The sequence below is a fragment of the Trachypithecus francoisi genome, unplaced genomic scaffold, assembly GCF_009764315.1.
Source record: "Trachypithecus francoisi isolate TF-2019V2 unplaced genomic scaffold, Tfra_2.0 Lachesis_group14, whole genome shotgun sequence".
NCBI lineage: Eukaryota > Metazoa > Chordata > Mammalia > Primates > Cercopithecidae > Trachypithecus > Trachypithecus francoisi.
The window spans coordinates 24,073,944-24,092,061 of NW_022681459.1; the positions used below are offsets into that span (position 1 = coordinate 24,073,944).

Below are 18,118 nucleotides of genomic sequence, written 5' to 3' on the forward strand. Positions count from 1 at the left end.
AAAATAAACATTAAGAAATGAGGATATGTACAACATACACATACTCATTCCATTCCTTGGGCTGCCAAAGTAAAGCAGAATTCAGTCAGAAATAAGTGGCTGAGAGGAAAGTAGTCCACAGTACAGACATTCACGAAAATCAACAAGGCCAAGTGGAGAGCCCACAATAGGAAGTGAACATTTCTGAAAATAATTATTTTCCAAAGTTATTATGTAACAAGGGGCTTAGTAGGGAGTGTCCATGTATGTGTATACAGAGCAACTATTTGCTTTAATCACGTTCAAGCATTTCATTCCCAAAGTTTGTGAAGGGGGAAATGAATACTCCCTTAATTGATCAATGAACAGGTGAAAATGTATCACCTCCCACTGCCCCAGGCTGTTTAAAAAACCAGAAGGACAAAAACGCGCAGCGTCTGTGGTGTGCTTGAATATAAGCAGACCCATGACACAAAGCCCCGACTTGGGTATTTCAGTTATACTCATCCTAAATACACCAGAAATGCCAAGAGTTCCACACTTCCACTCACAGGAGAACAACCGGGGGCGGGGCCGCTCTTCCTATCCACTGCTCTGTCCAAGAGTCTGGAGGTCAAGTTCGAAGACCAGCATGATCTGAACTCTGAGAAAGGGCAAGGAGCTGTGCCAAGGGCAAGGCCAAGCCACCTCACTCCCTGACTTCCCCAGCTGGGAGCCTCAGAGCAGGCACTCACTAAGGTAGCCAGCCCCAGCCCTCCATCCCCAGGAAAACACTGACAGAGAAGGTCTAGGGGAGTGGCAGTGCTCTCAGATTTTCTATCTGTCTTCTCCAAGTGAGCCCATCACACCCAGATAGCTCACAGCTCTGCTCTCCTCCAAAAACTAAGGGACACAGTGTAACACAAAAGAAAGTGCCTCCTTTTTAAAAAATGTTGGGATGAGAGGTATAATTTGTTCGTTTCAAGAGAAAGTAGGTAAGTTTAGTGTTTAAAGTCACCTAGACTATTTGATGTTTGCAGAAACTACGTGGTTATGTCACTAAACTCACAAATTTGTCTGTTCAGAGATGACAACAGAAATAGACAAAATAATTTGTCACAATGACTATGAAACTGACAGCATGGCCAAGCAGGGGGATTAGCAAGAACACACACCTGGAGAATCTGGCAACCTGCCCAAACCCAGGTATCCATCACAGGCAGCAAGTGCAGGCACTGGCCACGAGAATTGCCAACCACATTCCCAGTTCCGTGGGCATTTTCCTGTTAGACACGACTCACAGACGTGAAACCCAGAGCGCTGTTGCCACAAGATGGCAGACATTAGCACAAATGTGATTGTTCCAAAGATTTGCTGAAAGCAGCCCAAATCAAATGCTTTCAATCCCCAATGAATACAATTACAGTTTCTGAATATACTCTTGACACAGGGACCCTCTTCCCCCCAACGCGGAAAGGGCCACACCTACAGACTTAACACCTTTCTAAACTCTACCAGTCATCCCTCCCTTATACATAACCCTCCCCCCACAAAATGAATATGTGCACATCTTGAAGATGATTTCCAAACCCGAAGTCAAAACAGAAATGAAAAATCAAAACCAACCAAAATAAAACAATTAAGGCAACGGGCCGCCACTGTGAAGAGGGCCACGCCGTGGTGTGCTCTGCCCGGCTGAGCCCACAACTCACCTCCACAGCTGACAGCAAGTAAAGAGGAGTTAAGGCAGGAGCTTGTTTCACGCCACAGCTGAGGCCAAGGGTTGTCAGAATCTCTCGAAGGACTTCGTATCTTCTAAAATTGCTTGACTTAAGCAAGTTAAAATCTTCTGGAGCTTGCACTATGTCGGAGCTCGGAGGTAGTTCCAAGTGCACCTGAAGGGAAAACATAGCACTATATAAATGGGGGGGCACACACAGGCAATAAGAAAAACAGTTTCTTTTTTCTTTTTCTTTCCTTTTTTTTAAATTTAGAGACAGGATCTCATTATGTTGCCCAGGCCGGTCTTGAACTCCTGGGCTCAAGCGATCCTTCCGCCTCAGCCTCCCAAAGTGCTGGGATTACAGGTATAAGCCACCGCACCCGGCCAAAAAATTTCTTTACCAGTTTTCTTCTCCAAGTGAGCACATCATACCCGGATAGCTCATAGCTTTGCTCTCCTCTGAAAATTAAGGGACACAGTATAACCCAATAGAGAAAACTTGAACTTGAATTTTTCTAATTATCAATAGCACATAAACTCTGAAGCTGAATATCTGGAAAGTCATGGCCAACAAGAAAATGATTCCAAAGAGCCTGTTCAAATTCTGGTTGTCAGGCAGAGAGGCCATGGTGGAAATGACCCTAGACAGTCATCATCTCTCTCCATGTTCCACACTCATCAGTCATATGACCTTCCGCAAGTTACTTAACTTGGTTATAGGAATAAAATAGTTAGGGCCGGGCGCAGTGGCTCATGCCTGTAATCCCAGCACTTTGGGAGGCCAAGGCAGGCGGATCACCTGAGGTCAGGAGTTCAAGACCAGCCTGATCCACATGGAGAAACCCTGTCTCTACTAAAAATACAAATGTAGTCAGGCATAGTTGCATGTGCCTGTAATCCCAGCTACTCGGGAGGCTGAGGCAGAAGAATCGCTTGAACCCGGGAGGCGGAAGTTGCGGTGAGCTGAGATCATGCCATTGTACTCCAAACTGGGGAACAAGAGCAAAAACTCCATTTAAAAAAAAAAAAAACAACCTAGAAAGACAGCTGTGCTGAAAACCTAATTGCCAGTGAGCTCAGGGAGGCAAATGGCTCACGCTGGAAACTTCCATTTGGCCTACTAGCCATAAATGGAAAACAATACCTGGGAAGAGAGCAGCCTTATTCATCATTTTAAGAGAGTTTGCAGAAGGCTGGGCATAGTGGCTCACACCTGTAATCCCAACACTTTGGAAGGTCGAGATGGTAGGATTGCTTGAGCCTAGGAGTTTCAGACCAGCCTGGACAACACAGTGAGACCCTGTCTCTACAAAAAATACAAAAATTAGCCAGGCGTGGGTGGTGCACCTGTAGTCCCAACTACTTGGGAGGCTGAGCTGGGAGGATCCCTTGAACTCAGGAGGTTGAGGCTGCAGTGAGCCATGATCGTGCCACTGCACTCCAGCCTGGGCAACAGAGTGTGACCATTCAAAAAAAAAAGAGAGAGAGAGTTTGCAGGAATTCAAAACATCAGGTCCTTGAATAATGTTGTTTCACTCAAAGTCATTTTGTTATGATGTTGATGAGGGGAAAAAGAAATCCCTTCCCAGCCGGGGCCACCCTCTGTGGGTCTGCAAACTCTCCCCATGTCTGCCCCGGTTTTCTCCAGATTCTCCATTTTCCCCCCACATCCCCAAGCTGTGCACATTAGGTGAACTGATGCGTCTACATGGTCCTGGTCTGAGCAAGTGTGAGTGCAGGTGTGAGTGTGCCCTGCGATGGGTGGGCATCCCAGTCAGGGCTGGCTCCCCAACCAGTGCCCTGAGCCTCCAGGCTGAGCTCCAGCCACGCGGCCACCCACCATGCTGAACTGAAATAATCAGGTAAATAATTATCTTATGTTTTTATTAATCTTTCTTAAATGTACATATAACTCATATGTATTTCAATGTTTCAGTGTTTTGTCCTTTATTTAGAAGTCTGGTGATGTCTTTGTGACCAGAAATACGCCATGGGAACTGACTTCTTGTTTCTATCAATTAGCCTGTGGTAACACTGGTTTCAGTGTATGTCATTTCACTTAAGTGTGCAGTTTCCAAGAACCGATCAACAGCTTTAAGTGAGGACTTACTGAGGGAGGAGTAGGATTTCTTGGACACCAGAAAGGCCTTTCCTCCCACCCTCCTTCCCCTGATTGAATTTTAAGATTTGGAACTTCACCTAGTTACTTCAGGCTTTGTTGTCTAGTTAAAACTTAAAATATCTCCACCTATCAACAGCCTCTGTCTTGGGATGAAGGAACTTACTGGAACCTCTAGCTCCCCTGAGATCAGATTTTAAATGAGCATTGGAACCTGGAGGTTGCCAGAACACTGAGTACCCAGAAAAGCAAACTGAGCTCGTCTGACTTAGTTTGTTTCAGCTTTGCCTACTGTATGCAAAGCTTCTAGCCTGATACTATAGAAGTATTATGAAAATAAAAAGCATAGTGCCAGCTTTCAGGCGACTTAAAATCTCTCAGTTCCCACCCACACCTTAACCAAGCCAAATACACTAACCAAATGTTAAAAGTTGAGGCCTGGCTGAGTGTGGTGGCTCACCCCTATAATCCCAGCACTTTGGCAGGCCGAGGCGGGAGGATCACTTGAGGCCAGGAGTTTGAGATCGGCCAGCCAACATGGCGAAACCTCACTGCCACTAAAAAGACAAAAATCAGCTAGGCGTGGTGGCGCATGCCTGTAATCCCAGTTACTTGAGAGGCTGAGGCACAAGAATCACTTGAACCTGGGAGGTGGAGGTTACAGTGAGCTGAGATCGTGCCAGTGTACTCCAGCCTGGGTGACAGAGTGAGACTCTGGCTCAAAAAAGAAAGGTTGAGGCCAATCAGAAAAGGTCTGCAGGACACCGTCCAACATGGTCCCCAAACCACAGCTGGCTAGCTGCAGGCTGGCTGCTTCCTCTAAGACCAAGCACGCCGATCGGGGGCAACAGGTCAGGTGGGCCTGTTTCTAGATAGCCTGGGAGAGGGGAAGAGGCAGAAAAGCAAAACCCTCTGAAGAATCCGTATCCTCACCTGAGGTCAGGATTTCGAAACCAGCCTGACCAACATGGTGAAACCCCATCTCTACTAAAAATACAAAAAAAAATAGACGGGCCTGGTGGCGCATGCCTGTAATCCCAGCTACTTGGGAGGCTGAGGCAGGAGAATCACTTGAACCCAGGAGGCAGAGGTTGCAGTGAGCCGAGATGTGCCACTGCACTCCAGCCTGGGCAATAAGAATGAAACTCCGTCTCAAAAAAAATAAAAATAAAAAATCCATATCCTACTCAGTGCGCTTCTACCTTAAATGTGCACCTCTCCCCTATGGTGGACAAAGTTATGCCAATGTAGACAAACAGCACAGCGGCAGGACCCGTTTAATTCACTTGAGCACACGGCTATTCCAGAGATTAACCCTTACAGGTGGCAGAAATGAAGTAAGTCAAGTTCTGTTCCCACCAGAGCCGAAGGGATGAGAGAGGTGCTCGAATGAATGCACGTGGACTTGCTGGTCAGGGCAAATACACAGAGTAGCGAACACGCACACGCAGTGAATTATATTAACTCATTTTCACATGAGAACAACGCCAGGATGGAAAACAGAATGGCGCTACAAGCGGGAGGAGTTCCCAGAGACAAGGAGGAAGACGGCTGCTGAAACCCCGAGAACTGCTTGGTTTCACTGTCTTATGGTTTCAAGATGTAGGTGCTTCTACAATGGAAACCAGAAAAGAGGCCACCTCTGGTTCTACGCTCCCAATGAGCAGGGAGAAATGGCACGCCAGAGTGTGTGGGTGGCAGATCTGTACTCCTTGTCCACAGAGGTACTGGACTAGAGTCTCATCCTCTGGGTGTAATCCTGTTACCATAATGACAGGTCTATTTCTGTAACTTGGCCTTCCTGTAAAAATAAGACTTTTTAGTTGGACCGAAAACCAGAACTTAAAAAATGTCTCCGGCCACAAATGCGGGGAGAGGGTGATACTGGCATCTAGTGGGGAGAGACCAGGGATGCTTCTCCGCAGCCGAAAATGCACAGGACTGTTTCTCACCACGAAGCATTCTCTGACCCAAAATGTCAATAGTGCCATGGTTGAGAAACTCTGCCATCAAAGGCGACCCACTGCTGCCATGTGCTAAGCTAAACAAGAAAACAAAATCTTTTAAAATCCATTTTAGAGATTTTCTGTGGACAACTTTATGGCAAACTCCTGGTCTATTTGACAGTCAAATGTCAGCATTAATCCACAGCCTCAAGTTTTCCCTGCAAACTTGATCAGTACAGCGAAAATACAAACATTTCCTCTCTTTCTTTATTATTATGAATGGCAAAGGCATCAGATCTGCAGCTTACTTGGCTGGGACACCAGTGCCTAGGGTGCAGCTGTGTTCTGCCCTTGAAATCCTTTACCTCCTCTTATTGGGTTACATCATTACTAGATTTATTACAAAGGTGAAGACTATGAAATTGAACAGGGAAAGAGGAAACTAACCAGCCTGTGATAATATTTATTTTTTGATCTCAGTAAGGTATCACAGAGACACAGGCCTGTGGAGAAAACTGTGACCCTGTCACACAGAAGACTGGAAGTCATTTAAAATCAAAAATGACATTCTAATCCTCTGAATCTGATTTGTGAAGCTGCATCATATTGCCTTTTTTTCCTAGGGCAATACACTGCAGTATCAAATTTTATGATAGTAATGGGGTCAATTTAAATGGTGCAGCAAGCAGATTTGCTATGTAACTCAGAGAAATGAATCACAACAGTGCCAAATCAATTTTCTAGTACAAGTCTGTGCTCAGGGGTGGTAAAATTCACTCTTCAAAACTGAAATATGGCTCTAGGAAGTTGGGTTTTTAAGTGGATTTTCTGAGAATATGCAGTTACTATAGTTACCATATTTGCAGAGAAAAAGATAAGAGGAACATTTATTACGCCTCCAAATGCTAATTCATGTGGTCTGCAGCACTGCAGGAAACCTGCTTGGGTTGTATGCGTTCATCTGTCCTAATGTCCGAATTCCTTAATCGTAAGCATCTCTGCTTAAAATGTAGGTATAGTAAAGAAACAAATATATACTCCCTGGAAAAAATGTTTGGTCAGAAAATTCAAGAAACTTAGCTTCCAGGAGAACTGGAAAAAGACAAGGCATTACAAAATGAAAACAAAACAAAAAAGAAACAATTCTCTAACTCAGTAAAAAGATCGCTATAATAAAACAAAATCAATTACACTTATCTTGGGGACTCTCCTGGACAAAATATCTACATCTGCTTAATTTCTCCTTAGAGCATTAAATCCTTAAGGACAAGTGAACGTTCGTCTAACTCTAATGAAAACCTTTTCCCCTAAGGATTAAAAGATTTGGAGTCAATGATAAGGAATTCTGAAATAGTCCATCCGCTACCGTTTGCTTAAACAAACAAAAAGCTAAAAGGAAAAAGAAGATGGAATAAAAGGAAAAAAAAAAAAAAGAGCCAAAGGATCTCCTAAGCAAGAAAAAGAAATTAGCGTTTTCCTTTCATCCTCGTTCCATTTTTCCCCTACCTATGTATTAGTATGCCACAAATCTCAGTAGCTTCAATATTCTCTTATTTCAAGTTTTTCTTCAGCACTTGGAAGAGTGACAAAACATAAGAAAGGAATTGGGACTCTGAAGATGTTTTTAACACAAACTACCTTGGCAATCAACTACAGTAGTTCATCGCAGTGGTCACTGACGTCTAGAATCACTACCCTGATGGTTTCAACTTCCTACATTAAATAAAGGATCAATTATATTAACCAACGAGTGCTCTAAGGCAAGAAAGCAGACCAATGTATTTGAGAAAGATCATTACTAGTAAAGAACAAAACAAGAATTTTCTGACTCAGCCTTAGTTAACCAGCAAGCTCATTTAACCCTGACACCTGTCTTGTTCCTCCCTCACAAGTCTTTTGGTTAATCAGGGTATTCAAGAAAGCCCTAAACTAAACTCAACTTTCTGCTCACTATCAGCAAAAGCTCCCAGGCAACAGTCAAAAACAGCGCACAGCACACGAGCTCCTGAAACTTTTAAGCGTGTAGCTTTAAAAGACATATTCCCTCTCAAAGATACCCACAGATACCCAAAGATCACCAAATCCATGCTGCCCTGAGTACCTGGCAAAGAACAGCTTCTCCCCCGCGAGTTCCAAAAGGCACATGCACAATCATCCTGTCCTTGTCATCATTCTCCAGGTGGCCCTGGAGCCCGCCAGGGCTGAGCCGGACGGGGCCTTCCTGGTACCTGCAGCCACTGCTCAAGACGCTGAGCTTCACCTCGCTCTGATCAGCCTTGGAGAAAACCAGGTTCTGGACTGTCTTCCGCAGTGCACCCTTGCTTGTCACCTGAAAGCCACCAAAGGTGAAGGACGAAGACAGGCCCAACACCTTCCCTCCCTGAGAAAGATAGGCCATGAACTTCTGGTACAGGTCTTCAGGAATGGACTCCCTGGTAGCAATGACCAACAGCAGACAGTTGTCCATCCACGGGTCTCTGAGAGCACTGTCCTCCAGCAAGTGGTAGAGAACGTAACTGTCAATGTCCACACAGTCAGCCAGCACGGACCGGACCTCGTGGAACCGGCCGAGGGCTTCCTGGGAGTTGGAGCCCACATAGAGGAGGATGTTAGGTGCCTTTCCTGTGAGGTTGACTCTTCTCCCTTCTCTTGCAGGGGAGGTCTCATCAGCAACACTCTCCAAACTGCTGCTATAATCGTAGGGAAGGTCTGGAATGTTCTCGGCAGATGCAAACTTGACTGACTCAATGGTGCTGTTCTCAAGTTCCAGACACTCGTGGCAACTAGACAGATGGAGGTGATAGTGCTCAATGGGGCCCCCTCCCCTGTCACTGTCCCCAGCAGGCTCACTCCCAGAGGCACTGCCTCTCCTTTGTTTGGGTTCTTCACCAAGAGCCTTTGGGTCATCTCTGCCAACGTGCTCCATACCGTCCTGCTCAGGCTTAATCTCAAGAGAAGGTTCAGGCTTCGGCTCTAGGATCTGGGCTTGCTTGTTTGAGGCCTGATCCTTAACTTCCTTCAGAGTGGAGTCCTGCAAGCGCACCGCTAAGGCACAAACAGGAGAGAGGGAGAGAATTAATCAACACTTCTTGTGTGACACGTAGCTCATCTGAAGAATCTCATCACCCTCTCTGCATTCTGGGACTTACATTCCAGGACAGCCACTGGCACGGCTCCCACCTGCATCCCCCCTCAATCCGGGGGCATCCTTTGGAAACACTAACTGTTCCTACCTAAAGACCCCAAGTGAAATCAGCAGTTTGCCCAACAGCTTTTATACCTATCGGAGAACCTAAGACCCTCTTACGGAATGGTGAGGAAAGTGAGATTCAGAGAGGTGCTTTTGCCTCCTTACTCACAGATTCTATTTCTTGGGTGTTACTCTCCTTTACAATAATGAAACTGAGCAATAAAAAAGGACACATATCTAGAGTCCACCCCAGCACGCCCCAGTGAAATGTCACTCTCAGGACATGCCATAGGATCAATGGGAGAAGATTCTTCCCAGTATCTTGTCTCAGGACTGGAACATAAGTTGACAATCACTAATTCAAAAACATTTATCAAGCACTTGCTACGTGTCAGATATGGTATTGGAGACACGTACGAGGTGATTCTGGATATTAAGGGATTTACATGAACTTCCAGAGCTCATAAGGGACATTTATTTGCCCATGAGATGAAAGAAGACATTCATAGACATAAAAAGCCTGCTTTTAAGTCTAATTAAGGAAGAACAGTTTGTGTGTTTCCTGAAAAACGATTTGTCCCAAAAAATTGTGATACATATATTTTCAGTAAAAAGCTGTTTGATTTAGAACTTCATAGTAACACTAGCTTCCCACTCAATCAGAACTGTAGTCTAGACACTAGTTATACTGTATTAAACTATGTGGAATAAATATTATATGGGTTCTGAATTTGAATGCCACCTCATGAGCAATGCAGTCATGAAACATTCTTGTTTAAGAAATTTAATAAGCACTAAAAATGTACCCTGCAGCCCCCCAAAAAAATCTTGACACGTGCATGAATTGTATATTATTATAGTAAAATCAAACCTGTTGACTGAATTAAACTGAAACTAAGCATAGCCCTTACGTCATACCAGTAAGAGTGCTCAACAGTCCTTAAGCTAATAACCTATAGTGTCCCACTATGATAAAAGCAGGGCCTCACTTTGTCACCCACATGGGAATGCAGTGGCATGATCATGGCTTACTGTAGCCTCAACCTCCCAACTCAAGTGATCCTCCCATCTCAGCCTCCCAAGAACCTGGGACCACAGGCATGCACCACCACACCCAGCTAATTTTTTTTGTTTGTTTTTTTGGAGACGGGTGTCTATGTTGCCCAGGCTGGTCTCAAGCTCCTGGGCTCCAAGCGATCTTCCTGCCTTGGCCTTCCAAAGTGCTGGGATTACAGGCATGAGCCACTATGCTCGGCCAATAAAAACATTTTCTAAAGTTACTTACACATAATCTTTTGGGGTACCAGTCCATTATCCATGTGGAGTCTATCTTCCATGAATGCCACCCCCAGCTTGCTGAAGTTGTCCACACTTGCTTCAGCAATTAGCCGATAAGGATCCCCAGGTCTGCAAGCTAATGGCAAACAACAGTCTGACCACTTGACAATCTGAGAAAAAGCAGGAGAGGGAGGCGATGGGAAAAGACAGGTTGAGATTTTTCTTCTCTAAAATAACCAGATACTTTATTTTTCTGTTGAGGCTCCTATCACTAAATTATAGTCATTAATAACAAATTACTGGATACTACATTTTATTAATATCAGAGTTGTTTTGAATCAAACATTCTCATCTCTACCTGACAACAGTGCTTACAAAACACTAAATAGAACTCTCTCATTTAAAAGTAACTGAAGTCGGCCGGCGCGGTGGCTCAAGCCTGTAATCCCAGCACTTTGGGAGGCCGAGACGGGCGGATCACGAGGTCAGGAGATCGAGACCATTCTGGCTAACCCGGTGAAACCCCGTCTCTACTAAAAAAATTTAAAAAATTAGCCGGGCGAGGTGGCGGGCGCCTGTAGTCCCAGCTACTCGGGAGGCTGAGGCAGGAGAATGGCATAAACCCGGGAGGCGGAGCTTGCAGTGAGCTGAGATCCGGCCACTGCACTCCAGCCTGGGCGACAGAGCGAGACTCCGTCTCAAAAAAAAAAAGTAACTGAAGTCTCCACCTTTTTAGGGAACTAAAAGATAAAGGGACATTCCCCACACACCAGAAAAGTATCATGCTGCCCTTTAAAAACAGAGAAGAGGAGACAACAAGTCCACAATACCCAATTACTTTCAATGTAACCTGTGGACCCGCTTGTCTCAAAGTGTGATCCGAGACCAAGTGCAACCGACCTCCCAAGGAGCACATCAGACCTTCAGAGTCCCAAGCACAACTCCCTCCCTGTCTGGTGCACTGGACTTTCTGGAGTTGAACTCCAGATATCAGAATGTTAAAACATGCTTCCCCTGTGGTTCCTGCACTCAAACTGTGAGAACAATCTGAAAAGACTCTCCAGACAGTTCCTCCCTGTAAGGAGGTTTAGGTTCCCACCACAAGGGGGACAGGGAGAAAGACAGCAGGCAAAACACCCCGCTTAGCCTTCCAGTTCTTACTACAGAAGACTGTGACACTGGGGCCTGGAACACCCATACTCTCGCTGAGGGTTCCCATAGAGAAGAGAGCCTATGAGGTGAAGAGCCCGGCGCTGCAGTCAGGGGTCTGAGGCCGAGTCAAAGACAACTAATCATCGCTGTCTGTCCTCGGGCAAGCTTCTGACCCTCGCAGCATCCTAATTTGTAAAACAAGAATACTCTACTAAAAATATAAAAATCAGCCAGGCGTGGTGTCGCATGCCTGTAGTCCCAGCTACTCGGGGGGGTGAGGTAGGAGAATCGCTTGAACCCAGGAGGCAGAGGTTGCAGTGAGCCAAGATCATGCCACTGCACTCCAGCCTGGGTGACAGAGAGACTCCATCTCAAAAACCAAATAAATAAATAAATATAATTTAAAGGTTGGTAGCGTTCATGACATCAAAGGGTATATGTAATGACCCCAGTAGAAAGCTTAGATCAACCGGAATAAAGTACTCAATTACCGACAGCTGCTTTTATTAGCAGTCACAAATGTGGCTTTAAAAGCAGCAGTGAGCAGCACAGTCTTTTTCTAAAGATGCCATGAATGATTCCTCTACTTCCTAAAGATACCTTCTCAGGGACACATTGCCCTGAATTTCATAATTATAGATAAATAATTTTTTATTCCATTTTTATTTGTTTGTATTTATTTATTTTTTTAGATGAGTACTCGCTGTATCACCCAGGTTGGTTTTGAACTCCTGGCCTTGAGTAATTCTCTCGCCTCAGCCTCCCGAGTAGTTGGGACAACAGGCTCGGGCCACCACACTTGGCTTGAATTCTATTTTATATACTGGTGGGATAGGATTTTAGAACTCCTCCTAAAAACTATTTTTTAAATGCTGGATAAAATAAATGAATAAAGCATTACCTTAGAAGTCTGGAAGAACTGACTAGATAATAATGAACTTCCAAGTCAAGTGTTGGGATAAATCTTGAACCTACAGAGGAAAGGGGGATTCCCGCAAGACACACCACTTCTGCCCCCAGGGTCCTTGCTCATCCAAGCAACTTGGGTTTCAAAAGTCAACGTCCAACTGGCATAAGCATAGACATATAGTGATATGGTTTGGCTGGGTCCCCACCCAAATCTCATCCCCAACTGTAATCCCCATGTGTCAAGGGAGGGACCTGGTGGGGGCAGTTTCCCCCATGCTGTTCTCCTGATAGTGAGTTCTCATGAGATCTGATACTTTTGAAGTGTTTGGACCAGGTGCGGTGGTTCATGCCTGTAATCCCAGCAGTTTGGGAGGCCGAGGTGGGTGAATCACCTGAGCTCAGGAGTTCATGACCAGTTTTAGCCGGGCGTGGTGGTGGGTGCCTATAATCCCAGCTATTCGGGAGGCTGAGGCAGGAGAATCACTTAAACCCGGGAGCTGGAGGTTGCAGTGAGCTGAGATCATGCCATTGCACTCCAGCCTGGGTGACAGAGGAAGACTCTGTCTCAATCAATCAATCAGTCAATCAATTAAAGTGTTTGGTAGTTTCCTCTCTGTCTCTGTCTCTCACCTGCCACCATGTAAGACACACCTTGCTTCCCCCTTTGCCTTCCGCCATGATGGTAAGTTTCCTGAGGCTTCTCCCGCCATGAAGAACTGTGAGTCAATTAAACCTCTTTCCTTTATAAATTACTCAGTCTTGGGCAGTTCTTTCTAGCAGTGTGAAAATAGACTAACACATATAGACCCACAGAACAGAGCTGACAGTATAGAAATAAACACACATTCATGGACAACTGAATTTGGACAAGGATGCCAAGACAATTCAATAAGGAAATAATATGTCTTTTCAACCAATATTTCAACCATTATTATTACAACCAGATACTGAAGTGTAAAAGAATGAAGATAGGCTGGGCGCGGTGGCTCACGCTTGTAATCCCAACACTTTGGGAGGCCAAGGTAGGTGGATCACCTGAGGTCAGGAGTTCGAGACCAGCATGACCCACATGGTGAAACCCCATCTCTACTAAAAATACAAAAATTGGCCAGGCGTGGTGTCTCACACCTGTAATCCTAGCACCAAGGCAGGTGGATTGCCTGAGATCAGGAGCTCGAGACCAGCCTGGCCAACATAGTGAAACCCCGTCTCTACTAAAAAATGCAAAAAATTAGCTGGGTGTGGTGGCAGGCACCTGTAATCCCAGCGACTCAGGAGGCTGAGGCAGGAGAACCGCTTGAACCTGGGAGGCAGAGGTTGCAGTGAGCCGAGATCACACTACTGCACTCCAGCCTGGGCAATAAGAGTGAAACCCTGTCTCAAAAAAAAAAAATTTAGCTGGGCATGGTAGCAGGCGCCTGTAATCCCAGCTTCTTGGGAGGCTGAGGCTAGGAGAATTGCTTGAACCCAGGATGCAGAGGTTGCAGTGAGCCAACACTCCAGCCTGGCACTCCAGCTTGGGCACTCCAGCCTGGGCACTCCAGCCTGGCGACAGAGCGAGACTCGTCTCAAAAAAAAACCTATTAAACTTTAAAAGACTCAGATTTGCATTAAATTGATACAGAAAAAGAAAAAACCACAGATAGGGAAGGGTCAAAGACCTCTTTTAGAAAAAGGAGAAATGGGCCAGGCTGGGTGGCTCACGCCTGCAATCCCGCCAGGGAGGAAGAGGTTGCGGTGAGCTGAGATTGTGCCATTACACTCCAGCCTGGGCGACAGAGCGAGACTCTGTCTCAAAAAAAAAAAAAAAAAAAAGAATGAAGATAAACCTCTTCCTCACACCATGCAGACCATGTACAAAAATGAACTCAAGCTGGATCAAAGACCTCAATGTAAGAGCTAAAACTACAAAATTCAGAGAAGAAAACACAGGCATAAATTGTCATGACTTTTGATCAACCAATGGCTTCTGAGATAAGACATCAAAAGTACAAGCAACAAAAGAAGAAATAGATAAATTGGACTTCATCAAACATTTTTGTGCTTCAAAAGATATCAAGAAAATGCAAAGACAACACAAAAAAAAAATAGGAGAAAGTACTGGCAAATCATATAAGAACTCCTACAACTCAACAATAAAAAGACAATCCAATTTAAAAACGGGCAAAGGATGTAAACAGTTATTTCTCCAAAGAAAATATACAAACGCCCAGCCAGGAGCAGTGGCTCACGTCTATAATCCCAAGCACTTTGGGAGGTCGAGGTGGGTGGATCACCAGGTCAGGAGATCAAGACCATCCTGGCTAACACACAGAAACCCCATCTCTACTAAAAATACAAAAAAAAAAAAAAAAGATCAGCCAGGCGCGGTGGCGGGCACCTGTAGTCCCAGCTACTAGGGAGGCTGAGGCAGGAGAATGGCGCAAACCCCAGAGGCGGAGCTTGCAGTGAGCCAAGATGGCGCCACTGCACTCCAGCCTGGGCAACAGAGCGAGACTTCATCTCAAAAAAAAAAAAAAGAGGCCGGGCGCGGTGGCTCAAGCCTGTAATCCCAGCACTTTGGGAGGCCGAGATGGGTGGATCACGAGGTCAGGAGATCGAGACCATCCTGGCTAACACGGTGAAACCCCGTCTCTATTAAAAAATACAAAAAACTAGCCGGGCGAGGTGGCGGGCGCCTGTAGTCCCAGCTACTCAGGAGGCTGAGGCAGGAGAATGGCGTAAACCCGGGAGGCGGAGCTTGCAGTGAGCTAAGATCCGGCCACTGCACTCCAGCCTGGGCGACAGAGCAAGACTTCGTCTCAAAAAAAAAAAAAAAAAAAGAAAAGAAAATATACCAATGCCCAATAAGCACACGAAACGCTGCTCAACATCATCAGTCATTAAGGAAATGCATACAGAAACCAGAGTGAGATACAACAAAATACCCACTAGGATGGCTAGATCAAAAAGATAACAACAAGGACAAGGAAAACTAGAACTCTAATACATTGCTCATAGAAATGAAAGTGCTGGGCCGGGCGCGGTGGCTCAAGCCTGTAATCCTAGCACTTTGGGAGGCCGAGACGGGCGGATCACGAGGTCAGGAGATCGAGACCATCCTGGCTAACACGGTGAAACCCCGTCTCTACTAAAAAATACAAAAAAAAAAAAAAAACTAGCCGGGCGAGGTGTGGGCACCTGTAGTCCCAGCTACTAGGGAGGCTGAGGCAGGAGAATGGCGCAACCCCAGAGGCGGAGCTTGCAGTGAGCCAAGATGGCGCCACTGCACTCCAGCCTGGGCAACAGAGCGAGACTTCATCTCAAAAAAAAAAAAAGAGGCCGGCGCGGTGGCTCAAGCCTGTAATCCCAGCACTTTGGGAGGCCGAGATGGGTGGATCACGAGGTCAGGAGATCGAGACCATCCTGGCTAACACGGTGAAACCCCGTCTCTATTAAAAAATACAAAAAACTAGCCGGCGAGGTGGCGGGCGCCTGTAGTCCCAGCTACTCAGGAGGCTGAGGCAGGAGAATGGCGTAAACCCGGGAGGCGGAGCTTGCAGTGAGCTAAGATCCGGCCACTGCACTCCAGCCTGGGCGACAGAGCAAGACTTCGTCTCAAAAAAAAAAAAAAAAAGAAAAGAAAATATACCATGCCCAATAAGCACACGAAACGCTGCTCAACATCATCAGTCATTAAGGAAATGCATACAGAAACCAGAGTGAGATACAACAAAATACCCACTAGGATGGCTAGAATCAAAAAAGATAACAACAAGGACAAGGAAAACTAGAACTCTAATACATTGCTCATAGAAATGAAAGTGCTGGGCCGGGCGCGGTGGCTCAAGCCTGTAATCCTAGCACTTTGGGAGGCCGAGACGGGCGGATCACGAGGTCAGGAGATCGAGACCATCCTGGCTAACACGGTGAAACCCCGTCTCTACTAAAAAAATACAAAAAAAAAAAAAAAACTAGCCGGGCGAGGTGGTGGGCACCTGTAGTCCCAGCTACTAGGGAGGCTGAGGCAGGAGAATGGCGCAAACCCCAGAGGCGGAGCTTGCAGTGAGCAAGATGGCGCCACTGCACTCCAGCCTGGGCAACAGAGCGAGACTTCATCTCAAAAAAAAAAAAAAGAGCCGGGCGCGGTGGCTCAAGCCTGTAATCCCAGCACTTTGGGAGGCCGAGATGGTGGATCACGAGGTCAGGAGATCGAGACCATCCTGGCTAACACGGTGAAACCCCGTCTCTATTAAAAAATACAAAAAACTAGCCGGGCGAGGTGGGGGCGCCTGTAGTCCCAGCTACTCAGGAGGCTGAGGCAGGAGAATGGCGTAAACCCGGGAGGCGGAGCTTGCAGTGAGCTAAGATCCGGCCACTGCACTCCAGCCTGGGCGACAGAGCAAGACTTCGTCTCAAAAAAAAAAAAAAAAAAAGAAAAGAAAATATACCAATGCCCATAAGCACACGAAACGCTGCTCAACATCATCATCATTAAGGAAATGCATACAGAAACCAGAGTGAGATACAACAAAATACCCACTAGGATGGCTAGAATCAAAAAAGATAACAACAAGGACAAGGAAAACTAGAACTCTAATACATTGCTCATAGAAATGAAAGTGCTGGGCCGGGCGCGGTGGCTCAAGCCTGTAATCCTAGCACTTTGGGAGCCGAGACGGGCGGATCACGAGGTCAGGAGATCGAGACCATCCTGGCTAACACGGTGAAACCCCGTCTCTACTAAAAAATACAAAAAAAAAAAAAACTAGCCGGCGAGGTGGTGGGCGCCTGTAGTCCCAGCTACTCGGGAGGCTGAGGCAGGAGAATAGCGTAACCCGGGAGGCGGAGCTTGCAGTGAGCTGAGATCCGGCCACTGCACTCCAACCCAGGCGACAGAGCGAGACTCCATCTCAAAAAAAAAAAAAAAAAAAAGAAATGAAAGTGCTGCAGCCACTTTGGAAGAGTTTGGGAGTTCCTCAAATAGTTGAACATAGAGTTACCATATGATCTAGTAATTCTACTCCCCAGTATATACCTGAGACAACTGGACCTGAACACAAGAACACATCTAGATTAGGCTCAGAGGATCTTCCCAAAGGCAAGCCCCAGAGGCCTTCACAAAAGAAACAAACTATGTTCACTGAGAAACTGGAAGATCTGAATTTGTTCAATAAGAACGCATACCCAAACCCCAGCCTTTAGAAAGATATGGTCTCCAAAATGGAAATACATCCAGACGTACTGCAGGTTTGGCTCAAAAACCTTGGAGCAAAACTCAAGAAAGCCAAATGCAAGCATATCTGGCAAAAACAAGAAGCTCAACAACAGCAAATATCTGAAAATGAGGCTGGGTGCGGTGGCTCACTCCTGTAATCCCAGCACTTTGTGGGGCTGAGGCAGAAGGATCAGGAATTCAGGACCAACCTGGGCAACATGGCAAAACCCTGTCTCTATGAAAAACTACAAAAAATAGCCAGGTGTGGTGATAGGCACCTGTAGTTCCCGCTACTCAGGAGGCTTAGATGGGAGGATCACTTAAGCCTGGGAAGCTGAAGCTGCAGTGAGCTGTGATCATGCCACTACACTCCAGCCTGGCCAACAGAGTAAGGCCCTGTCTAAAAAAAAAAAAAAAAATTAAAAAAAAAAAAAAAAAAAACTGAGGGTAGAGTCAAGACCAATCCTTCTCAGGGAAATATGGACACACTACCCACATCCCCAAATGAGGCCCATCCTACAGTTTACACAGATCATCAGGCACCCTCATTCCAACTCCACTTAGGCCTGAGGGGTAGGGACCCTATAGACCACTCCAGTGGCCCCAAAATAGTTCATTTTGGCTGCTAGCAAGACCTGAACATATA

At 46.0% G+C, this 18,118-nt stretch overlaps 1 protein-coding gene across 5 annotated transcripts in view; it reads right to left on the reverse strand.

The window, feature by feature from the left end:
• The window catches only part of HLCS (holocarboxylase synthetase), a 248,844-nt gene that overhangs the window by 183,647 nt on the left and 47,079 nt on the right, over positions 1-18,118 (reverse strand). For all 5 annotated transcript variants that reach the window (XM_033232435.1, XM_033232436.1, XM_033232433.1 and 2 more), the window contains 3 exons: positions 10,222-10,384; positions 7,848-8,791; positions 1,671-1,853 (listed from right to left, as the gene is read on the reverse strand). In XM_033232435.1, coding sequence (XP_033088326.1) covers positions 1,671-1,853; positions 7,848-8,791; positions 10,222-10,273 — 1,179 coding nt within the window. In that variant the 5' untranslated portion in view covers positions 10,274-10,384. The remainder of the gene's footprint in view (positions 1-1,670; positions 1,854-7,847; positions 8,792-10,221; positions 10,385-18,118) is intronic.